This window comes from Mytilus edulis, chromosome 6, assembly GCF_963676685.1.
Source record: "Mytilus edulis chromosome 6, xbMytEdul2.2, whole genome shotgun sequence".
In the NCBI taxonomy this organism is placed as follows: Eukaryota; Metazoa; Mollusca; class Bivalvia; order Mytilida; family Mytilidae; genus Mytilus; species Mytilus edulis.
In genome coordinates, this window is record NC_092349.1 from 58122339 (window position 1) to 58148443 (window position 26105).

At 31.4% G+C, this 26105-nt stretch overlaps 2 protein-coding genes across 3 annotated transcripts in view; one reads left to right on the forward strand and one right to left on the reverse strand.

Annotated features, from left to right (window-relative positions):
- Window positions 1–24503, reverse strand: part of LOC139527981 (poly(A)-specific ribonuclease PNLDC1-like) — a 48018-nt gene extending 23515 nt beyond the window's left edge. Inside the window, exons 1-6 of the mRNA XM_071323727.1 lie at window positions 24272–24503; window positions 6688–6813; window positions 3849–3888; window positions 2923–2998; window positions 2153–2200; window positions 1572–1666 (exon numbers count right to left, since the gene is read on the reverse strand). Of these exons, the coding sequence (XP_071179828.1) occupies window positions 1572–1666; window positions 2153–2200; window positions 2923–2998; window positions 3849–3888; window positions 6688–6813; window positions 24272–24503 (617 nt within the window). The remainder of the gene's footprint in view (window positions 1–1571; window positions 1667–2152; window positions 2201–2922; window positions 2999–3848; window positions 3889–6687; window positions 6814–24271) is intronic.
- Window positions 24504–24510: 7 nt separating this feature from the next.
- Window positions 24511–26105, forward strand: part of LOC139527980 (tectonic-2-like) — a 31582-nt gene continuing 29987 nt past the window's right edge. For both annotated transcript variants that reach the window (XM_071323725.1, XM_071323726.1), the window contains exon 1: window positions 24511–24649. In XM_071323725.1, the coding sequence (XP_071179826.1) occupies window positions 24592–24649 (58 nt within the window). In that variant the 5' untranslated portion in view covers window positions 24511–24591. The remainder of the gene's footprint in view (window positions 24650–26105) is intronic.

Genomic DNA, 26105 nt, shown 5'->3' on the forward strand with positions numbered 1-26105 from the left:
GGTAAATCAGAGATGATTTACATTCTTGTTTTGTTCTTCGTAATAATTAAGTTAGAAAATGACGTTATCGTTATGCGTTACATTTCACACGAAACAGAAGTCCATTTATTTATTAAAATTGTTTTTGTCGTTAAGTTCTAATCATTTCCGGTCATACGTGAAACATGTGACTAACATGTGATCACGCCCTTACAGCCGGATATACGAAATACTAGGTCTAAACATTGTATTTGTTTCCAACGGGATGTAAGCAAACATAATCTGTAGGCTTGTTTCGTCTTGTTTAAAAAAGGAAAATACAATTTTCAAAGAGATTGCGCCGGGGGTCTATTATTTTTCCTATGTGCATAATGTTACATACGATCTTGTGTGAAAATAAATGCCCAATGACTTGACAAAATCGATTTCAGATTTGACCGACGTTTTAACACACTTCGTTTCCCAATAACGATGTAAAGGGTCCTTGGAAAATTCAATCGAAATTACGTCTCCTATCATGGTGCCGATGTTCGTTGGATTGATTTAGCTTCAGCAGTAAATATTACTGGATATTTTAGGTGAATAAAGATAATTTAATAAAAAATACATGTTAATGTACCGTTACACTTGGAATGTACAAAGTTGGTATCTTTGTCACAATTTTTAATTAATTTTTTTTATTCATGTTCTGCAAACACTTATCAGAAACACAATAAACTTGTCAAAGGAAAAGTAAACTTTTACCATGCATGACTTGAAAGAAAGTACTTTATTGATTTTAGCCCACTAAAGTAGGTTAAAATGTGGAAACCATGTAGATGGTGTACAGGTCACAAATATCACATGGTGCCTATTTTAAAGATGCTAATTCCAAGTTAAAAGTTGTTTTCTTTACTGGATTTAAAGAATTTTACATTACCAATGATTTGGAATAAATTGTATATAACTGGAATTTCAAAACCAAATATAAATACATTTTTTTGGCTAAAACATCAAGATACAACGATTATGGTATCCTGTATCAATGAAGAAAATACGGAAATTCCTGAATAAATTGTACTAATTATTTTCAAAACAAGCACATATTTAGGAGTTTTATAATACTGTTACATTTAAGATGGATTTTAAGAAAAAGTATACTGTTCAGATCATTTTAAGCAGATTTTCCAATAAAATAAAACTAAAAAAATGCTTTCGGTTCTTATGGTTTCCTGTCGCGTTTAAAAAAAACTTTAATTTAACATTGAAAATAGATTTTAAATATTAACATGAAGCAAGTAACACTAGTAATGGTGTTCATTTATGTCTTTTGAAATATATTGTGCAAAATAAAGAAAATAAAGATTGGTTTCCTGTTTTGTTTCCTGTCCATAAACGGTGAATCAAAATGTATTAATTTTTTCTCGAAAAACTCAATTGTTCCATTAATACTATTCTAACATCAACACAACCCACAGAATAAAAGTTAAAGTTTTAGAACTTATAAAAAAGGATACAAAAAGAAACCAAAGGCTGAATACCAAATTATGGTCCATATCCAACAAAATAATTTTTCAGTGTAATTGATGCAATATGTTAATGAATGTACCAACCTTTCTACACCTTGAAACAAGTCTTTTCTATCTAGATACTGTTGAATCTGTTGCTCTTGCTCAGCATTTAAGTAGGAAATACCATCATATATAAACTGAAACACATAATTTTATTTTTTTAGCTTTTATTAGCATGATTTGTGAGCTATGAAACTCATTCGTTAAAATTAGTCAAAAAGACAAAAAGAGTTATCCATTTAAATCATATTAGAAATTTTTAATTCAATATTATTGCCTACAAGGAATGAAAACTTCATTGTGTTTGCTGGACTACTAATATGAACTACCATATTTTGCTATACACAATGAATCTGGCTGGTTTTTTTCTCTTCAAATTTTGTCATCCCTGGATCATTTAAAGCTCACAGATTATATAAGTTTTGGTCATTGTTGAAGGCCATAGGGTAGCCTATTAATGTTCAGGTCTTTGTCCTTTGATCATTGACGATTGACAATAATACCACATCTCATTGTTTTTTATATCATTCACATTTTCAATAGCTAAACTAATTTAAACTAGCCAAATGTACAAAACTGAATGGATTACTTCAGTCTACATTTATTTTTACTATTAAACGTACCTTATTGAAATCAAAATTGTACTTGCAAAGAAACCTCAAACTGCTAGCCTGTAATGAGAATAAACAAGTTAGCATGAAACATCTTAACCCTATTTCATAAGGCAAACATAGCCATATAATTCTTATATGATTTGCATATCTGTAAATACTTGAATTGGATTGGTCAATACGAAATTTTCTTTATTTCCGAAACTACTTTCGTAATTTATTCATGCACAATACACATTCTTGCAGGAATACTGGAATTTTCAGCAAATTGAAGTTAAAAAACAAATGTATAACAGCTGTTTCTATTCTAATGCATATACATGTATAACAAAAAATAAATAAAATAAATGCACTAAAGCATCGAAAAATGTATAAAAATAAGATTTAAATAAAATTCCGCAAAATTGCCTGAATGATTTGGAAAATTTACCATGTTTACGTCATGGCAAACACAACGTCATACAAATTAAAAAACTGTAAAGGGAAAGATTATTTCATTATGTGTACGCTTCAAATTCGGATAAGACCTAATTAAAATAAACTTTTGGAGGCAGGTGCTATTTTATTTTAATTTCTGTTGGATTTATAGGACATTTATGGATTTTAAAAAGTCATTTCCGTCAAAGACTTTGGTTTCAGTGAACATCCTTCATGCATTTAGGTGTGATTTCACTTTCGATCTAATGTTGAGTGAGTGGTCTATTCAATGTGTGAATTTTTGGTAAATGCAATGGTTATTGGTGGAAAAAGGAAAACAGTAATTTTCAATGGTGTACTCTTACCTGACATGTGAACCTAACATCTACAGGTCCAAATACTGGTGGGTACAGGTAAAAATTAAAGGTGTGTGCTATATATCTAAATAATAAAGATCAAATTTGTATTAAATACAATTCAATATTTCATTTCTTTCTAATTACAGACAAGAAAAAGTCATAGTATGGTCAACCATGTTTGTGCTGAGGTAATGGTCATGATGGTTGCAAAAAATCAGGCTAAAGTCTGAAAATGCTTACATAAATGATTTATCTAAGTAGATTAACATTAACAATTTAAACATAATTAAATTTGCACTTCATCTTTTTTGTTTGTTTTTTTTTTTAGTACAAATTGTCATTTTGGTACAATCATAAAATATGGCGTGTTTTCAAAATCTTTTCTTTGGCTTCATGCAAGAAAAGCATCAACATACATAGTTAAGAGGTTTGACCTGTCTTCATACAAGAAGTTTTTTATTCTATTAAATGAAAAAGATAAATAGACACATACTTTTTTTTCATTAGTTATTATTTCACTTTGGACTAGATGTCAGTAACTGAGAGTACTCTTGTGTCTTTTTTGTTGTTCGAGATATATGAATACCCTGCCATTGTCTGGTCTGTGTTTTTCTGGTCTGTGTTTTCATGTTTTTTCATTAGATGTTTTTCTGCTTTGTAATGATCTGATGTGTTAAGCCCTTTTCCACTGATTTTGATACTTTGTGCTGTAACACCACTGTCTCAGGTTTATAGCAGTATGGCGGATTGAAGGCTAACAAAAATGTTTAACCCAGCCACATTATGTATGGGTCTATCCGAAATTAGTAGCCTGCTGTTCTATTTTTTAGTTAGTTCTTCACAATTTCATAGGTTATAGACAGCCATGACAGCATTGACATAATAAAATTATAGCATACATATGATACTAGCTATAGTACTAGAAAACCTACTTGTTTTCTGAGTCAGGATCTTTCACAAATGCTGAGACACCTGAAATATAACAAAAAAAATAAAAGGAACATAGTATTGATCAAACAATTCACTTTTCTATATTCAATGATTAAATTGTAAAGGTTTCCATAACCAATTATGATGATATAAGCATGATAGTGTTCAGAGCATATCATGATTGTGGAGTTAATCCTTTTTAAACTACAGATTTATCAGGCTTATATATATTTATCGATTCATTTGTCAAATTTTGTTAGAAAACTCTTATTGATCATGTTGATGTTAAATATGTATATTCATCTTTTTTATTTACTCATTTGGTCATACATGTGCATTTCATATCACTAAATTCTGGGATAGAAATACAAAGTTTCGTTTCACAAGAACTTTCCTTCAGTATACAATGGTATACACATGGTATATATACTACAGGGCTTCCAAAACGGTCATATATTCCGGTTATTTGTATAATGTCCGGTAAAAGTCCGGCTGGTCAAAGCATGAAAAAAACGGTCATATACTTTTTAGTTTTCAAGGCTTTTTCGGTCATTTTTACATAATTCACGATCTTTTTGACCCAACCTTTTGCCTTTAACATCATCACAATTCCGGTCATAAATGTGACATGATGATTAATTACTATCAAAACAACACCTACTTCAATACTTTCTAATTTTAATCAAGGCTAATTAGTAGTTGGACAGCTGAAATCTACCTGTTCAGATGACAGGTGAACTATGTTCAGTACCGGACATCATATAAATTGATCGGTTTATTCACTATTTTTTTCTTACTTTTCAGCGGTTTGTTTCTAATTGATTTAGTCCAAAAGATTAAAATTATTAGAAATTAGTTTATCAACATGATTTGATGAAAAATTTAAAAAAGGTTTTAAAATGAAAAATCGTCAGAACTACGTCGTATGAACTAGAACACGTGTGCGCATGTGCACAGGTGGGAAATTTAATTATGCATCCTACATTTCTTCAAAAATGCTAAAATTATCATTGATACATGTATCTAACGTTCATTTCAAGTATTTTGTTGAAGAAATAATGTGGAAAGAGCTTCTTCACTCAGTCGTGCTTTGTAAACGTACACGGATTTTACGTATCCCTTTATGGTCCATGTTTTACCATTGTCAAGTCAACATCCGGTTGACCTCTCCGGTTAGAACAATGTGAAATGAAAGTAAAGTTTTTGACAATGTCATTTTGCACAAATAAAAAGTCTAAGGCAGATATGATCACGATGATGTGCACACTTTGAATGATGCACTGCCAATTTAACAGTTACATCCGTACATCGAATTCATATCTTATCAAAGTAAAGTTTAAAGTCGTTTTTTTAATGTAATGTCAATCATTGGAATGGCCATCTGATTACCCAGGCCTCGACAATAACGCTTGTCCGATTGTCCGGTATCAGAGGTAAAAAAGGTCGGACAAGTAAAAGCTATACCAAGCTTGTCCGATGGGACAAGTAGAATCATTCTGCAGAAAATAAATTTTAATCCAACTTTGATGAACAAAGTATAATTATTAACAAAAAAACAAGAAAAGAAGATTTGTTTGACATCTTTCCTTTTTAAACTGAAACTAATTGAAACTTTTTATTTCTCAAGACCCCTCAGAATTGCAATCGATAATTTAAAACTGGTTCTTTGTCAAGTACTTTTAACAGGTAAAAAGCACACTTTTCTCGGAAACCAGTCTTACCGATCCCATTCAACCATGCGCTTTTTATATAAGGTAACTTTAAAAGACAGTTCGTCACCAGCTCGGAAATGATTCGGCTCCAAGTTTAATAGACAGTTTGGCAAGGCAGTAGACATTTCTGGACCAAGACAAATCAGAACCTCTTTTCCTAACTTATTTTGTTGCTTTATAATAATTAATACCAATGTCCATACCATATTTTTTAAATAAGAATGAGGAAATTATTTACCATAAAAATCATCAAATCATGTTTGATCTTTATGTAGAAAAAACAATACTTGCAATGCAGTGACCTATAGTTGTTAATTTCTGTGTCATTTGGTCTTTTGTCTCATTGACAATCATACCTCATATTCTTTTTATTGATTGCATTTGAATAAACTTTTTTCAACTTTTAAAAAAATAGGATAAAAATCTAATCAGTGTACATTTAGAGGCCATTCAGATGGTGCCTCATGTGCAAAGTATGATGAGACTTTAGCATTGATAAAAACTAGAACCTAAGTCCTGTGACACAACTAAATTCAGTTGCTCATGGCTCATATCTTTTAAAAGTATTTCAAAGGATATAAATCAAATTCTGTTCAATTTTTTTTTAATTCATTTTGTTCCTTGAATCAACTTGAAATGCAAAAAAGGTTATTATTAAGATTTTTTTTGGACAAGTTATAATTTCATTCGGACAAGTAAGTTTTGGTATGTACTTGTCCTACTGGACTGGACAAGTTGAAAAAAAAGTTATTGTAGAGGCCTGTTACCATAATTGCCTTTTGTGACTAAGTCTTAAGGGATTAAAATCGGGATCAGATATGAAATGTCCGGCTGGCTCAAATATTTTTTGGAAGCCCTGATATACTAATCTTTGTAAACATCAGATGTCAGCTGTCTATTCTGTCGAGTTTCTTATGAAATAAATATCTCTAGAATACTTACTATTTATTTATTTATATATGAAATTGAATATTAAATACTTTTTCTTAATTACGGGATACATGTACTAACTGACAAGAGTAACACTTGATGCTCCCTCTAATGTAGCAGGGAATTAAAAAAAAATCTTGATTTTGATTACCCACAGATTTCAAAATTGAAAATACATGTACTACAATTTACCGCTTACCTATCTGACATATTGTTATGTTGGATATGGTTCTTCTTAGTTTTGCATATCTTTCTTCACTTGTATCAAATAAAGTACTTTTAGTCTGTTTGTTTAATTGTAATCCAGTAAATTCTGCATCTAAAGCTGAGAAAGAAAGACAAAGACTTTAGCTTTCAAATTCATTTACTAAGGGCTATTCCAGAAAAAAATGTATGGGGGGGGGGGGGGGGGGGGGGTTGGAAGGCACATTATATTAATAATACATGGGTGGTGGGTATCAGAGCAACTTTTCACACTATAATGCACTATAAGTCTCAATAACAATTGTCTGGGTGTTGGGTGCTGACAAAAAGTGCCTTCCAACCCCCCCATACAAGTTTTTCTGGAAAAGCCCTAAGTCAAAATGCCAGAATCAATGAGTCACTGTGAAAATGTAAAGCAAAATATTTTCCTATGAAATATTGTACCACAAGACAATATTTCATAGCTATGAATTACTATGTCCTCGTCTATGGAAAAATGTCTAGAGATGGACAAATTTTCATAGTGAAATTTTGTCTGTATATATATAGACAATATTTCACAGATGAATCCTATGGAATTTTGCATTGTTAAACATGTTAAAGGTAGGTTATATTTTGTGTGAATTGAGACAATATTTCACTGATGAATATTATGAAATTTTGTCCTGGTAAAGAAGTCAAAACATGTATTCATTATAAAAATGTGTTTCAATTTTAGACTTATCTTAGTCAGAAAATGACAGACTTGTTTAGGTCTATTTATGTTGATGAAAAAACTTAATTCTAATTGGTGGCCAAAGTACACCACCTATGACAGCAAAAACCTGTCTGAGAGTTCACAAGGACTTGAGCTATTTATATTTAATTATCTAATTGAACATCCTTACTAAACACAGATGTTTTACCTCATTAAGTGTGGTTCCAGGTGGTTGCATTGTAAGGTTAATTAACATTATCTACGATTTTTTAGACTCTCATTCATATTTTTCTTTAGAAGACAAAGCATTGTCCTTCAATGTTGTCATTATTTGATTTAGATGCATGACCTTATTATAAATATGCGTGGGTCTTGAAGTTAACCAATTGGTCTGAGAACACAATTATTTTGTAGTGCATTTCTTTTAGAACATAAATGAAAATAAAAAAAAATCCCACCTGCGCTTTCTCAAAGAAACTTTTACAGTGTGTTGTACTACTTTTGGGACAAATTATATCAAAATTATAAAAAACTTCATCGTCTCAAACTCAAAATATGGACCATTTTATCTTTAGGGCGTCTTGAAATCTTTTGACAGCTTCCGAAGTACTATTTTTCAACCTTTTTCACCTGGACCAAATCACTACTTTCCTTTAAAATTCTGGACCCAAATTTTTTTACAGTGTAATTTCACCCCCCTACTTGCAATTTGAGGCATTAAACATGGAGAAATAAACTTGGAAGGGTTATAAAAATTAATGGCAAGTAACCCACTGTCAACACTAGGGACTATATTTGTGAACAACGAAAATCAAGGGACGACAATTGTGGTCTCGGACCTAATAGGATAGAAAGAGTTGACAAATCTTAAAAAAACTTAATATGACCAAAGCTTAATAAATTATAACACTGCTTAGGCCACGGTTTTTTAATTTGTTGGTTTACGGATTTTTCCCATAAAAAAGTCGGGTCGGTCGGTCGAAAAAAAAAAAGAAAAAAAAATATCTTTCAAAACAGAAAAATATGCAAAATAAATATATATTTCACCTTACTTAACAAAATGTTTGTCTTATTTGCTGTTTTGTCATCATTTCTTAACATTTAGTTCGATGACATATTATTGATCAGTGATCATGACCATCGCATGACATCGTTTAATAACTTCCTGTAAAAAAGGGGGGTTGCACGGACAAAGACGAAATTAAATCGTCATTTCACAAACAAGAAAAACAGATTCGCGTAGCTCTCAATCAATTCCAGAAAACTTGGTAAATAATGATCTTCAATCACAAAAACTGATAAAGAAAAAAAATGTAAAAACGTCGTACAAAAATAAGTTTCAACACACATGTCGAAAAACGTAATAGACTCGTCCACTGGAAAAACGACAATATCGGGTTAATCAGTTGTCATGCAATCCGGTTTTTATCCCAATGATTGATAATATGAAACAAGAACATTTCAAATGATTTGTTAATATTCAGTACTTTAATTGATGTATTCCACCTGTCAACATTTGGACAAGTCTATTTCTCTGAGATGATGCATCTTACGGACTGATGACAAATAAGGGAAACAAACTTATTTTGTAATAGGTTTTCAACACAGGTTTCGTTCCGCAAAATTATTTGCGCAAAAGACAGTTCAAGGTCAGTTATAATTGATTTGACTATTTTTAGAAATGTAAATTGGAAGTTTTATTTTTCACAACAGAAAGTGTTATCAACTTTGTTAATGATTAATGCATTTCATTTTATAAAAAAGAAAATTTTAATTATTTTTCAGGGATACTGCATTGATAAGGGTCGGCGAGAATAAAAAAGCATGAAAAGTCAATTTTATTTTTATTCAGAAAATCGACAAAATCGGGTCGGCGGATCCGTAAACCAACAAATAAAAAAAACGTGGCCTTACAAAGTTTTATGACAATAAGATTTATATTATAGACAATAAGTTAAGTTCTATACTCATCTCTGCGTGTAAAATTTTGACGTTAAAATTGAAAAATTTCAACTATCAACATTTAGGGCTTTAAAAATTAAAATATTCCAAAAAAATACTTTTTAAACCTTTCAACGCTACACAAAAAAATAGAAAAATGGCTGCTGCTGCTGCATTTTTTTTGTGTTCATTCATTAGAACAGTATATTCCTTTTCAGACTGCTGTATCTTTTTTATTATAAGAGATACAGAAAAAATTATTGCATGAAAAATGCTCAGGAGAGTATGAACTGTAAATTGTTAGGCAGTTATTTCAGTAAAATTTTTATCAGGTTACCTGCATTTACAGGTAATTAACAGGTAAAGGGTGTAATTTGTTACATTTGTGTTGAATTTTGAATAAAAACTACTTTTCGTCTTCATCTATTTTGTTTTTTTATCTGCCATATAATAAAGAAGACACCAATTGCTCGATTCCGTAGCGTATTGCACCATACACAACGTATTTTGTAATCATGGCACAAATCAGTGGCTCCGTCCTCAAAATTTTCAGTCAACCTCCGTTTTCCCCCCCTTTTCTACGTCTCGTAATGATCGATCAAATCATATTTCCCACACAAATTGAATGTAATAAACACATTGAGATAACAAGAAACCTTTTAACTAATCCTCGTCATCAGTTTCGCCTTAGAAATGCTGAAATATTTCCATATTTACAGCTTCGTTTCCGATTTCCGCCATTTGCATTTGTCAAAATATTTGTTTTTATTTTCCTTCAATTTTCCTTCTACTGCATGATTTTACAATAAAAATTGCCGGGATTTCAAGCGCAAATGAGACCTTGCATATCCTCGATTCATACAAGGAAAAATTAGAGAGGACCCGAATGAAAACCGAATGGTTTAAGAGTCGTTATGAAAAATCTGTTGTCATCGCGGCATATGCCGCGAATAGCAGTGGCGGACGGCGTATGTCATTGCGGCATATGCCGTGTATAGCGTTGAAAGGGTTAAATGCCTTAATATATAACTTATCATGTATTAAAAGCAATAGAGTACTCATTTGATTTATCAGACTTGGCATAATTATTCAAAAGTCAAATTTATATGAGCCTGTGCCTAAAAATTGAGTTTTTTCAGTGAAGGGGGGCCTTACATGAAGATGTAATATTTTCCAGCAATTTTAAATTTGTGAAGCTTTTTGGTTATAAATAATCCTTACATATGTATTGAAAGTACTTTAAATGGAAAGAAAAGTTACAAATAACATATCATATTAGTTTAAAAGGGTCTTAGGCCAAGTAAGACTGGAAAAAATTTATGGTCAATTTAGGCCGTGACACACATTTACATTAAAAAATGCATATTGAGGCTATAAGAAATAAAATTTTGTGTCTTTTTCATCATTTCTATACTCATGTGACATGATTCAACAAATCTGAGCACAAAAAGACTCTTGCAATTAACTTTTCTTACAAACAGTATGGTCTGATACAAAGATTTTTGCCTTTTTAGGGAAAAACTTGCATGCAATTTATTCTCAACAGGCTTATATTTAAACCACTTGCTATCCTACAGAAGAAAAGAAAGATATTATGTGAAATGGAACAGGTACAATAGACATTGTAAAGTGTTTTTGATACAAATTTAGTGAGGTCTTTATTATGGACTTCAAATTTTATGTACCAAGCTCCCCACTTTTGACTTCATCCAAACAGGGCGTTAGACAAGGGTCATTTATACAACACATTTTGAACATATTGTCTGAGATAATATCTTTTCTGTAGATTCAGAGTTCATAAATAAGTAAAAGAACAAGATGGCTCAATATCTTTAATTGTTTTTACATAGGCGGTAATGGTAACGTTTTTTCCTGTAGCTCAGTCCATATCGTAAACTTGGATATGTATGATAGCTCGTTTCGAAGCTGTGACATTTTCACATATGTGGTTAAATTTTCGGGGTACGAAGTGAGATTACTTTTTCCGTAAATTAGCAAACCCCGAACATCCTTTTGTGATGCGGCTCCTTGTGGTAAAATATCCCCTTTTTAACACATTAAGTTCTTTGAAAATTTAATACTTTGAACACATTCAATAGCTCCATAGTTTTTACACATTTATTCTATGTTCCTCTACTTTCCTAATCACCACAAATAATTAAGTTCAGTCATTTGTTAAAAATAGAAACATGTCCAATATCATGAATATCACTACACAGAGATTTTTTCTTTACACGTGACTTTTGAGTTCCTCATTTCGAGGCGAATTAGGGATGTTGTCCCAGATAAAGGCATAGAAACACAAATATTTACACATGAAAACCTGTCAGATAGAAAGTCAGGATGCCATTTATGCATCAATATTGAAAAAGCTATAAATGCCTATGTTGACCATAAAATGCCAAAATTGGTCATTTTTGCAGAAATTCTATAAAATAAAAGTTTAAATCCTTTAGTTTCATGCTATTTGACAGATTGACACCATCAAATCATTTAGGGAAGTTGCCAAAGTACAGATTCTATATTTACAGATTTCACCTCTTAGGTCCAAGAACACAATTATTTCGTAGTGCATTTCTTTTAGAACATAAATGAAAATAAAAAAAATCCCACCTGCGCTTTCTCAAAGAAACTTTTACAGTGTGTTGTACTACTTTTGGGACAAATTATATCAAAATTATAGAAAACTTCATCGTCTCTAACTCAAAATATGGACAATTTTATCTTTAGGGCGTCTTGAAATCTTTTGACAGCTTCCGAAGTACTATTTTTCAACCTTTTTCACCTGGACCAAATCACTACTTTCCTTTAAAATTCTGGACCCAAATTTTTTTACAGTGTAATTTCACCCCCCTACTTGCAATTTGAGGTATTAAACATGGAGAAATAAACTTGGAAGGGTTATAAAAATTAATGGCAAGTAACCCACTGTCAACACTAGGGACTATATTTGTGAACAACGAAAATCAAGGGACGACAATTGTGGTCTCGGACAAATTTTGATAACTTATCGACTTGTAGGAGTCTATATTTGCAATTTTTTTATTCTGGTGAATTATTTCTTGCTTAACAATATTTGACTTATTAAAGTAGTATTTTGTCTTGAATTAAAGGGAGGCAAATCCTAAAACTTACAAATCTAGACCTCTATGAGTCAAAAGCAGATTCAGACTTATTTATGTCTGAGCTCTGACTGAACATTGGATTTACATTATCCGGAAATTCTGGTCTTTCAAAATGTCCCGGTTTTAAAATTATATATTCACCGGAAGTGTTGTTTCATTGATAATTGTGAGAAATCTTTTTGAAACAAAATAAATATTTGTAGAGAGTCTTATAACAACAACACTTTAGGGACTGCTGCAGAAAATTTATTGATCGACATGTTTCGGTGCCTAGGGCACCGTCATCAGGATAAAAACAATACATAAAATTATGTTGAAGTAAAAAATCGGGTTGTTAAAATTTAAACGTCACAATGTTACAATGGTAAGTAACGTTATTAATAGCAACGTACTGAAAGTGAAAGTTCATTGGAAGTATGTAAATAAACTATAACATGTATAAAAAGAAATTAAAAATAAAATGTTTTTGTTGTGAAAATGTTTGTTAAAATTATTCTGCCATCATGTGTTTGTCCTCTTGCATCGTGGAAAGAATAATACAATAAGTTGTCAGGCTGTGTATATACTGTATAGGTTGTGTGGTCTGAATGTTCTGTTAACTTTCTTCCCCAAAATAGACATTTTATCAGCAATTCCGTACCATTTCGACTGGCTTCCTTTGGCCATGGGTACTGCTTCCAATCGCGTCAGGAATGCTGTAAAATGTTTTGGTCGCCGAAAGTAAAGGACAAAGTATAAATATCACTAGTCTATGTTGAATTTAACTATGTGTTCGTTCATCAAACTATCGGGAATGGCCAGTAATCTGTAAAAGTTGTTGTATCTCGAGGGTTGTATGTTTGATTAACATATTTTCGGGAGCATCAGATTGAATTTGAAGAATACGAAATCGGGTGCATTTAATTTCAAATGAATTCTGTTAGAGAGAAATAATTTCCTATCACTGTTCTTTTCCTCCTTAAGGCTCGTTTTGGGTTAAGATGGTCCGTTATTATCGATTTCTTTTCTTGTGGTTGATGGCAGCATTCTCGGAAGGTTCCTGTGGGTGCCTCAATAAAATATAACTTTGTTTACTCTGTGCGAATGGCTAGTATGATTAGCGCTGGTTGCAACGGCGGTTCCTTAAAAGGAATGCAGGGGTTCACGATAAAAAAATAAAATCAATTACAAACGAAAGTGAACCAACGCCTGGTGAGTCTGTAGTACGGTAGAGTCCATAAAGTGGATACCTGACAGTCAGAGCTCTGACATAAACAAGTCAGAATAAAATGACTTCCATAGGTCAGATATAATTTGATGCAAGTGTTGTCTCCCTTCTTGCACTCAACAGAATATGACTTGTACAGGTCAGTTTATGTCAGACTTTAATTTATCATAAAATGACTTCCACAGGTCAGCTTTTGCATAAAATATTGTGACTTAATATCTTCATATTCTAATAAGATTTATGTCCCTTTTTAATACATTTTGACTTAGAGAGGTCATTTTTGTTCTGACTTGAAGCAGTCATTACTACCACTTTGTTATCAATCTCCATAAAATATAGTGATTACTAGTTTTGAATCAAAGAGTTTAAAAAGTGGGCTCGTCATACCTTCTTCTTTCCAGAATCTTAACATAATATATTTATCTCATCAAATTCGATCATTTCAAAATTAATACAAACAAAAACCAAAGCAGAAAAATGGATCATACAATTTTCTGTCAATATCAAAAGATTTACAAAATACAATATTGGATACATTTACTAGTACCATGACAATACTTCAAATCTTCCAAGGAAAAAATAAGGGATCTATTTTCATCCACTTTTAGCTATATTTATCAAGAGCAAAACATTTATTATTTTAATATTTCATTGAGGTAAATACTGTTGTGCAAACTGACTCAAACAAGTCACACTATGTTCTGACTTGAAAGAGTCAGTCAAAACTTAACTTATTTCAACCTTTATGTCTTGTACTGTCATATTGATTTAAAAATGTATGGGAAAGCCAGATATAGGACAGAGAAAATATTAAAGGTCCCCTAAAGTCACAATGAGGACAATAAAAAAAAATATTTGGTATATTCAATATTTAAATGCATTTTCTTTTAAACAGGTCAAATCATGTTTTGACTTATAACAGTCAGCCCAAAACTAAATTTATTGAAATTTTTAGAGTGGGGCACTGACATATGATATTAAATGAAAGTATGGGAACGTCAGACATAAGAAATATATGTAAGATCCCCTAAAATAAATAACCATTTGACTTAATTGTTTCTAAACATTTATCAAATAAATTCACAAATGGCAGATTCAGAAGCAGGGCTTAAAGGAAGTACACCTAGCTTTGATTGGAAAATTTGTTCTGCAATCTGACTTGAACAGGTCAAATCATGTTCAGACAAATTGACTTAAACAGGTCAAATGGGCATGTTCGGACAAATTGACTTAAACAGGTCAAATCATGTTCTGACTTAAAAGAGTCTGTCAAAAACTAAATGGCTTGCAAAGTTCTGTAAAAGTCGTGCATTATCATGATTGTGATGTGATTGTTAACTTAGAATGTATGGATACAAGTAGGAAAAAAAATCACAAAAAATTAAGTCACAATTATAAGAATTATATATATAAAAGATAATTTGGTATATTTTTGATACATTGTATCTTAATATTTCATTGAGGTAAATCCTGTTGTGCAAACTGACTTGAACAAGTCACATTATGTTCTGACTTCAAGGAGTCAGTAAAAAACTATACTTTAATCAAGTATTGCAACTTTAAGTCTGGGATTGTCATATGCATTTCAGAATGTATAAGAAACTCAGATAAAAGACACCCAATAATAAAGTCACAAAAACGTGGACTATAAAAAAGTGTATTTGGTATACTATTATTAATATTCAAATGTATTTTGTTAACAAATTTCTCCAAATTATTTTAAAATTTTATTATATTTCTGTATTTTCATGACTTTTTTTCTGTTAAATTAACATTTGGAACTTTCGGTTTTAAAAAACATTATTTTAAAAACCATTTGACTGAATTGTTTCTTAAAAATAATTATGAATTAATTAACTCAACAGTAGCAGATTCAGATATGGAGGGGGCTTAAAGGAAGAAGACTTAGTTTTGATTGGACATTTTTTTTTCTCTGTCAACTGACTTATTAACAGGTCAAATCGTGTTCTGACTTCAAAGAGTCAGTCCCTACTAAACTTATTTCAACTTTTAAGTCTAGTTTTTTCATATTGATTTAAAAATGTACGGAAAAGCCAGATAAAAGACAGAGGAAATAAGGTCCCCATACGGCGCAATAATGAGGACTATAAAAAAGTTTATTTTGCATATTCAATATATTTAAATGTATTTTGTTTTAAACCGGTCAAATTATGTTCTGACTTCAAAGAGTCAGTCAAAAACTTCACTTTAGCTAATCATTACAACTTTTTAGTCTGGCATTGTCATATGCTTTAAGAATGTATGGGAAATTCAGATAAAAGACACCCAATAATAAAGTCACAATAATGAGGACTATAAAAAAATGTGTTTGGTATATTTTATATTCAAATAAATTTTGTTTACAAATTTCATCAAATCATCTTTAAATTTTATTATATTTTTGTATTTTCATGACCTTTCTTTTCTGTTAAGTTAACACGTGGAACTTTTGGTTTTAAAATATATTATTTTAAACCATTTGACTGAATTGTTTCTAATAAACCTATCAATTAATTAACTCAACAGTAGCAGATTCAGATAAGGGAAAAAGGGGAAGAGAGGGGGGGGGGGGGGGGGGGGGGGCTTAGAAGAAGAAGACCTAGTTTTGATTGGATTTAATTTTCTCTGTAAACTGACTTTAACAGGTCAAATCATGTTCTGACTTCAAAGAGTCAGTCAAAACTAAACTTATTTCAACTTTTAAGTCTAGGATTTTCATATTGATTTTAAAATGTATGGGAAACCAGATAAAAGACTGATGAAATAAGGTCCCCTTAAGTCACAATAATGAGGACTATACAAAAATGTATTTGGTATATTTTATATTCAAATGTATTTTGTTAACAAATTTCATCAAATTTATATCTTAAAAATTTATTCTATTTCCGTATTTTCATGACTTTTTTTCTGTTAAGTTAACAAATAGAACTTTTGGTTGTAAAAAACATTATTCTAAAAACCATTTGACTGAATTGTTTCTTAATTATTTTTTTTAACTCAACAGTAGCAGATTCAAATAAGGGGAAAAGGGGGGGGGGGGGGGGGGGCTAAGATGAAGAAACCTAGTTTGATTGGATTTTTTTTTCTGTAAACTGACTTTAACAGGTCAAATCATGTTCTGACTTTTAAGTCTGTCAAAACTAAACTTATTTCAACTTTTAAGTCCAGGATTTTCATATTGATTTAAATTATATGGAACATTTTTATTTGATATATTGAATATTCAAATGCATTTTGTTTTTTTGAGATTTTCATCAAATTATCTAAAAAAAAAAAAATATTGTATTATTTCTGTATTTTCATGACTTTTCTTTTCTGTTAAGTTAACACATGGAACTTGTGGTTGTAAATTTTTTTTATATTTTAATAACCATTTGACTGAATTGTTTCTAAAAAAAATCAGTAATTAATTAACTCAACAGTAGCAGATTGATATTTAGTGGGGAGGGGGATTAGAGGAAGAACACCTAGCTTTGATAGGACATTTTTTTCTTGTCAACTGACTTTAACAGGTCAAATCGTGTTCTGACTTCAAAAAGTCAGTCCCATCTAAACTTATTTCAACTTTTAAGTCTAGTTTTTTTCATATTAATTTAAAAATGTACGGAAAAGCCAGATAAAAGACAGAGGAAATAAGGTCCCCATACAGCGCAATAATTAATGAGGACTATAAAAAAGTTTATTTTGCATATTGATTATTCAATATTTAAATGTATTTTGTTTTAAACTGGTCAAATTATGTTCTGACTTCAAAGAGTCAGTCAAAAACTTCACTTTAACTTATTATTACAACTGTTAAGTCTGGCATTGTCATAAATATATGCATTTAAGAACGTATGGGAAAATCAGATAAAAGACACCCAATAATAAAGTCACAATGATGAGAACTAATATTTTATATTCAAATGTATTTTGTTTACAAATTTCATCAAATCATCTTTAAATTTTATTATATTTCTGTATTTTCATGACCTTTCTTTTCTGTTAAGTTAACACATGGAACTTTTGGTTGTAAAATATATTATTTTAAACCATTTGACTGAATTGTTTCTAATAAACTTATCAATTAATTAACTCAACAGTAGCAGATTCAGATAAAAGGGAAAAAAAGGGGGGGGAGGGGCTTAGAAGAAGAAGACCTAGTTTTGATTGGATTTAATTTTCTCTGTAAACTGACTTTAACAGGTCAAATCATGTTCTGACTTCAAAGAGTCAGTCAAAACTAAACTTATGTCAACTTTTAAGTCTAGGATTTTCATATTGATTTTAAAATGTATGACAAACCAGATAAAAGACTGATGAAATATGGTCCCCTCAAGTCACAATATTGAGGACTATAAAAAAAATGTATTTGGTATATTTTATATTCAAATGTATTTTTTTAACAAATTTCATCAAATTTATATCTTAAAAATTTATTTTATTTCTGTATTTTCATGACTTTTTTTCTGTAAAGTTAACATATAGAACTTTTGGTTGTAAAAAACATTATTCTAAAAACCATTTGACTGAATTGTTTCTTAAAAAAAATTAATTATCCCAACAGTAGCAGATTCAGATAAGGAGAAAAAGGGGGAGGGGCTTAGAAGAAGAAGACCTAGTTTTGATTGGATTTAATTTTCTCTGTAAACTGACTTTAACAGGTCAAATCATGTTCTGACTTCAAAGAGTACTTATGTCAACTTTTAAGTCTAGGATTTTCATATTGATTTTAAAATGTATGACAAACCAGATAAAAGACTGATGAAATATGGTCCCCTCAAGCAGAGACATGTATACTAAAGAGATTAGCGACTTGTAAATCTCGCTGACTTCACGCGTGTAAACTCGTACCCAGCATCCTCTAATCATATGATAACGAGATTAGCGGTAGTCTAGGCAATCGATAATAATCACTCGGAACACCCTGTTGTTTTTCTTTGTATGAAGGACCAGGACAAAGACCACAGGCACTTGTTTCTATCCATTGGAAGAACCGGCACTATCAACGTATATTTTCTTCCAATGGATAGAAACAAGTGCCTGTGACAAAGACTTTCAGAATTAAAATCTTGTATTGTAAACAAATTCGCAGGTGAATAATAATGACACTGTTTACATGTAGCATCAATCGGTCTGTTAATTAGGGGGTCCCATGATTAGGTGTGTATGTGGAAAATTATTATCTTTGCAAGAAATAACTGTGTAATGTCGAAGATGTCAGCAAGCGAAATTTCCCCTTTTAAAATTAACTTTCAATCATCTCAATATTTATATCTATATTAAAATTGATGCTTGGTGGTTGTTGTGATATTCACGATGTCCAAGACAGATTTTTTATCATTGGACGACAATGACACTGACCCAATTGTAGATAGTGACGACTTTGTTCTAGCGACAGGTGTGCACCCCCCCCCCCCCCCAAAAAAAAGGTCAAGGAAATTGACAAGAGTTTAAGTGCAGATGTTACTGCTATACTTTGGTTACAAATGTCCTGACTTTGACAAGATTCTGAAATCTATCTCTGGGTTCCTTGGACACACTTCAAGACAACATGGAAAACAATTGAAATGTAATTTAGGCGAAAATGTTATTTTTTTCTTCATCCTTTTAACAAGGACGCATTTGTTAAAAAAAAAAAAGGATATGCAAAAGTGCATGTCCTTTAAAAGTATTTAAGGTCCTGTCCATGCATGCTATGTTAATTTTGTAATACTTCCCTAAGAAAAACTTTAAGAATCATCAATTCCGCCAAGATTGAATAATTATTTATATGAAAACAAAATGTCAAAGTGGCTTGGTACTTAATTTAAATGGCTTCGTGGTGCATATATGACTTATTAAGCATAACAACTTGACAAGATATGTCGGGCTACTTTACACTGTGATAAAAAGTTTCAAGTTTTAACACCAGGGGTTCACACTACCTTGTTTATGATGTTAATAATTAATCTAGAAAGACTTCATCAATTTGTTAACAACAGGTGACATTTCTGCATGTCCAAGTGGTTTAATTACATGAGTTACTAACTTATTAAGAGGAAGAATCATACAGCTACTGATAACCTAACATGTTTGATGTTTACTTGGTGTACCTTACAGGATGTTTACTTATTAATAGGTGTCAAATTATAAACTGTTTTATTACCATGATCAAGATTTTTAATTAGCAACATTAAAACCTGTATCAATGGAGCTTAACAACAAGAACATTAGCATGTGTTTAGTAATTTAATTATCATTGCTTTAATTTTCAAGTAAAAGAACATTATGACTCTGAAGCCATTTTGAGACCATTCAAGTAGTTTTGTTATCCAACAATCATTTTATTCAGGATTATCCTAGTCCAACTATAATAGAAGAAACCGTTTTATAGACCTTATATGTCATTGTTTAAACAAACACAACCTCGAAATATTGCTTAGTTTTATTTATTTTTGTTCCAAAAGTCGGGAGCCTTATCGAGTACTGAATCTAAAATTTGGGCTTCTTGAATCGGGATATAAATTCGCCTATAATTTTATTAACTATTACTAAAGAAAGCTTAAAATTATAAATAAACTATGCCACTTCATAAATTTAAGTTATTTTTAATTGAATTGTGTTGATATAGATTGTATTTTATTATAATATGGTTGTTTTCTGTACGTTAAAGCTGTTTGTAAATAATCAATAATGGCGGATTTATTGGCGAATTTTCTACTCTCGAGAAATCTCGTGCACACGCGTGAAGTTGACCGCTGGTCAATAGCCGTAACGATAAGTTGCCAATCTCTGTATTTATATGTCTCTGCCTCAAGTCATAATATTGAGGACTATAAAAAAAATGTATTTGGTATATTTTATATTCAAATGTATTTTTTTTAACAAATTTCATCAAATTTGTATCTTAAAAATTTATTTTATTTCTGTATTTTCATGACTTTTTTTCTGTAAAGTTAACATATAGAACTTTTGGTTGTAAAAAACATTATTCTAAAAACCATTTGACTGAATTGTTTCTTAAAAAAAAAATTAATTATCCCAACAGTAGTCGATTCAGATAAGGAGAAAAAGGGTGGGGCTAAGATGAAGAAACCTAGTTTGATCGGATTTTTTTTCTGTAAACTGACTTAAACAGGTCAAATCATGTTCTGTAAAAAAAATTTTGAGAAGAACATACTTAGAAAATCAGACTAAGTTTGGTGACTTTGTTGTCCTTCAAGAAGTGGTACATATAAATACATAATATTTTCACTACAACTATCTATTGGGTGTTTTTTAAATATATTTTTTTAGCAACATTTATAACTTTGTAATTTATGTTCAATTGTACACTTGTTATTCTTAATATATATTTTTTTGGGAACAAAATCTTGTCAGGGTTTCTTATGGTACTAGCATGACAAGAGCATTCATATTCTTAAATACTCTAAACATTAAAAACAAGTCATTATCTTCAGATCATTCTGAGTCTTTCTGGCCTTATTAAATTAAAGTCAGAACATTCAGACTTTCATAATAAGTCAGAACATTCAGACTTTCATAAGTCAGAACATTCAGACTTTTATAGGTCAGAACATACTGACTTCCAATGTTCTTCTCACTTCTGTAGAAACAAAGACTATCTATATTTCAAATAAAAGGTTAATGCTTTATGTGGCTAAGCATCTGGGGTAAGAATTATAGATGTGTAACTTCATAGGAAAACATATATGCCATATAATTAGGGATTGACCCTGTATGTCATTCAAATCTTCTTGAAATGACGAACAGGAATATTATATGGTTTAGGGGTGGTGATTCAAACCATTTCAAAAAGGGGGATGGGGATGACCCCCATGGACTTTCCCTTTATTTCATTTGATTCGTTGTATTGTCCCATATAATAATATATAGGCTTAAGGGGTGGGGATCTCAACCGTTTACAAGTTTTCAATCATGAGGGGGTGGGGTGACCCCAAGGGACTTTATCTTTATTTCATTTGATTTGTCTTGTTGTCCCTTACACTAATATATATATGGTTCAGGGGTGCGGATCTTGACCATTTACATGTTTTCACACAGTAGGGGTGAACCCCCCCCCCCCCCAAGGGACTTCCCTATATATTGGGTTTGTTTTATTTTCCCATACAAGAATATATATAGTTTAGGGGTGGGGATCTCGACCGTTTACAAAATATAAGAACATTCGCAAATGGCAGGGGAGGGGGTAAACCCAGAGACTAGCCCGGTATATTTCATTCAAATCAATTTGACATTATAAAAAGGAATATATATGGTTTACAGGTGGGGATCTCGACCATTTTCAAGATATAAGATCATTCTCAAATAACAAGGGGTGGGGCGACCCATAGAGACTAGCCCAGGGGCGGATCCAGCCATTTTAAAAAGGGGGGGTTCCCAACCCAGGATAAAGGGGGGGTTCCAACTATATGTCCCCATTCAAATGCATTGATCGGCCAAAAAAAAGGGGGGGGTTCCAACCCCCGGAACCCCCCCTCTGGATCCGCCACTGTAGCCTGGTATATTTCATTATACTTTACAGCGAGAAAAAATTGAGTTAAGGGAGCAGGGATCTTGACTGTTCAACATTGTCAAATGACAGGGGTAGGGTGATCCCTGGAGCCTTACCCTACATTTCATTTGATTTGTTTTTAATATCATATTCCATGTTCATAATTGAAAAACCCGTTTTGTGAATCTCTTTATAATGTTCTCAAGTTAAAATCATTTTTAAAATAAAAATAAAAAAATATTTCGGTTCTTTAGTTAAACCCTCCCTTCCCTTTCCCTTTATTAAAATTATTCCGATTTCATTTCATTTTCATTAATATCAATATTCAAAAGATCGTTTTTCTCATTGGGAGAAACGAAAAAACAAATATATTTATAAGCCGCCAACTCGGAAAGGTTAAAAAGTCAATTCATGATTGAGTTTAAAAATAGAAAAATCACGTGATGATGTTCAGCTCGAATCAATAATTTTACTTTTAAAATTGCAGTGAGTGGTTATTAATGTTAATACTGTTTAAGACAACACGAGTTGTCTCCCGAAAATAACAGTTCATTATCATAACAACATTTTCTGACCTGAACAAGTCAGAATTGTCAGACACCCGGTCATCTCAAAGGCCACGCGTCCGTATTTACAGGTCACGTGCCTTCATGAAACAGCAACAAAATCACTTGCAAAGACCTTCTTCACACGCAAAAAATATTAAAATGGCCAAGAAAATACGGAGGTAATATGTATTACCTTCTGAAAATGACCACATTGACCTAGATTTGCACTAAAAAAACGTAAATAATCACTATATTTTCAATAACTTCTCGTTCGAGAAACTCCCAAAACAACGACTCTCAAACACGTGATCTCTCGCAAAAAACCACGTGATCGTATGTGTCTTAGATCGGCGGCAAATTCAAAATATCTTCTGGTTTGACGGACTCGATGGAAAACTACGCAAAACAAAAATTGACCCGTACAGGTCAGAATTTCAAAACATTTTCTGACTTGAAGAAGTCATTTTATTCTGACTTGTTTATGTCAGAGCTCTGACTGCCTGAGGGTATGCAGGGTCGTTATGATAAAAACATAAAATGTAGAGAGTCTTATAACAACAACACTTTAGGGACTGCTGCAGAAAATTTATTGATCGACATGTTTCGGTGCCTAGGGCACCGTCATCAGGATAAAAACAATACATAAAATCATGTTGAAGTAAAAAATCGGGTTGTTAAAATTTAAACGTCACAATGTTACAATGGTAAGTAACGTTATTAATAGCAACGTACTGAAAGTGAAAGTTCATTGGAAGTATGTAAATAAAATATAAAAAGAAATTAAAAATAAAATGTTTTTGTTGTGAAAATGTTTGTTAAAATTATTCTGCCATCATGTGTTTGTCCTCTTGCATCATGGAAAGAATAATACAATAAGTTGTCAGGCTGTGTATATACTGTATAGGTTGTGTGGTCTGAATGTTCTGTTAACTTTCTTCCCCAAAATAGACGACATTTTATCAGCAATTCCGTACCATTTCGATAATAAATATTTGCACGAACATTTTTTGTCAAATGTAATTGTATCTTATTTTACCATTTCTTCTGGATATTTCTGGAAATATTTACATCAATAAACACAAAAAAGGTAGGACTTTGTAACTACGTAAAAATTTTAAACCTGCAAAGAAAATTTTATGTCAAAATTAGGTCTCAAAGTTCCCCCCTAAATTTGCTCTCAAACTCTAGACGTAAAAAATGGCTTCAGCGTTATGACGTCGTAGGAAGGTGTCCTAGAAAAAATTAAAATAGCTTTGCCAGATTGGTAGCCAATGACTGAGAGAAAAAAATGGGTGGGGGCTACGCCACCCAACCCTCCTATCTTGGGGGCCTCAATCGGCGGCCCCCAAACCACTGCCTCCCATGAATTCGAACCCTAGTTATGGCCCTGTTCTGGTTTCATACATGTACAAGAAGGTAAACGCTTATATGAAGATATTTCAAAATATATTTCAATATCATTTTACCATGTAAAACTAACTGTTGGCTGGTGAGATAAATCATTTTGTACTATAAGTTTCATGTTTAAAATGCTCTTTTTCGTTGCTACGTGCTATTTCCCTGTGACTCATGTCTTTTTTTATACCTATAAATTCAGCCTTTCTGATAGCAGTTTCTACAGTTGGAAAAACATCCTCAAAGTTTGCTTTTGTAATTCCAACCATGCTGTCTGCTAAAAAAAAGTAATTACTCAAAAATATGAGTTTTCTCCCCTTGAAATGTTTTTTTAATGTTACATGAATTCTCATTGGTAGATCTAAAACTTTAAACCAATCAAAATCAGTCTTATAAAATATCGTTAGTTTCACTTTAGGCATCAACAATGGCGGAATATTTGACAAGAAGATTCAGATGAACTAAAAATAACAGTCAATCTATCTCCAAGACGAAGCATAAGTCTCTGAAATGTCTTGCATTTATTACATTTTGATACCATTACTTTTTCAAGTAATTTCAAGTCAGGGTTAGTCTTTACTCCATAGTTATTGGACATTTTCAGAACTAGTCCTGTTGCAGCATGTTCAAGTTGCAATTTAGCTGTCAGAAGGAAACTAGCACATTTTAAGTAATCATTTGTTTGTTAATAACAAATGAAATAAACCTGGTATTGCCTACAAAATAAAATCTAAATATTTAATCAATCTAAAATCCCATTTGCAATTACACAAATTAAAGCTAATTATGTTTCATGTGTTTATGTCATGAACATAATTTTTTTTTACATAAAACGCTAATCAAAACTTTTCAGTCAAATATAAATAGAACTAGGATGAAGCTTACGTACACAAAAAAACCAACACATCACCTGATCATGCTGATCACAGCAGGCAGATTGGCAAAGTTTGAAATACTGATCCAAAGTCAGTACATTTTAAATACATGTACATCTGCTAAATTTTAGATATTTAACCTGTTAATAAATATAAATTTCTGTTTGTGATGCGTTAACATCAGTGTTTTCCTTTTAACACTAAGGGAAGGTGGATGTTTTAAAAAAATCACTTGCAACCGGGTCGTTTTTTTTAATATGTCCAACTGGTTTTTTTTTATTTAAACATGTTAATTTGGGTGCACGTGGGGGTCACAAAAATAAAGATTAGTATAATATTCACATTTAATGGAGTTGAACAAACATAGATAGAAGTAGTCATATTAATTGTCAAATATTCTTTGATTTGATTTTTTTCAACAATTTATCTCTTTTCTCTCTTCTTTCATTTACAATTTTATGTCCTGTTTTTTTGCTTTTGTGCCGTATTTTTGGCACACAGAACAGTAGTAGCCATTTGAAGTCTTTCTCATATTTGTCTTCACTTACATGTCTTTTCAGTTGTTTGGTTGATTTTTTTTAATTTCCACAACTATCAATTTTATTTAACTTATTTGGTCTGGCAGTGTTCTCCCCAGGATTTTGGGATAGCACCAGGGTAACGCGTGTTGAAATGATTTGTACAATATGTCGTGTCGCGTTGCATCGCTTATTTTTTCTTCTTGTTAGTTTTTGTGCCATTACCTTTTTGTCTTTTGTTTTGTTTACTGTGTTATGTAGACTGTGGGTAAAAAAAAATACTGGTAAAAAAAAGTAAATCAAACAGTTTGTATACTTTAATATCTTTTAAGAAGAAATAACAGAAAGCACTTTTAGTCTTTAAACTAGTCACTTTTTATACTTTGATCAAGCCAATTTTGTCCTGATACTTGTATAGTTACACTACACATTCCCCATTTTTGTTAGATTACACCATAACAATTAACTTTAAACAAGATTAAATTTTTATGTAGAACCTTTAGTAAATTAAATACTATTTTCCATAGCTTTAGACATGATTCTTTTAGACATTAATAAAATTATTATTAAAATCATTATTGTGTTATTTCATGATAGACATGAAAAGTATACTTATATTATCTATGTGGAC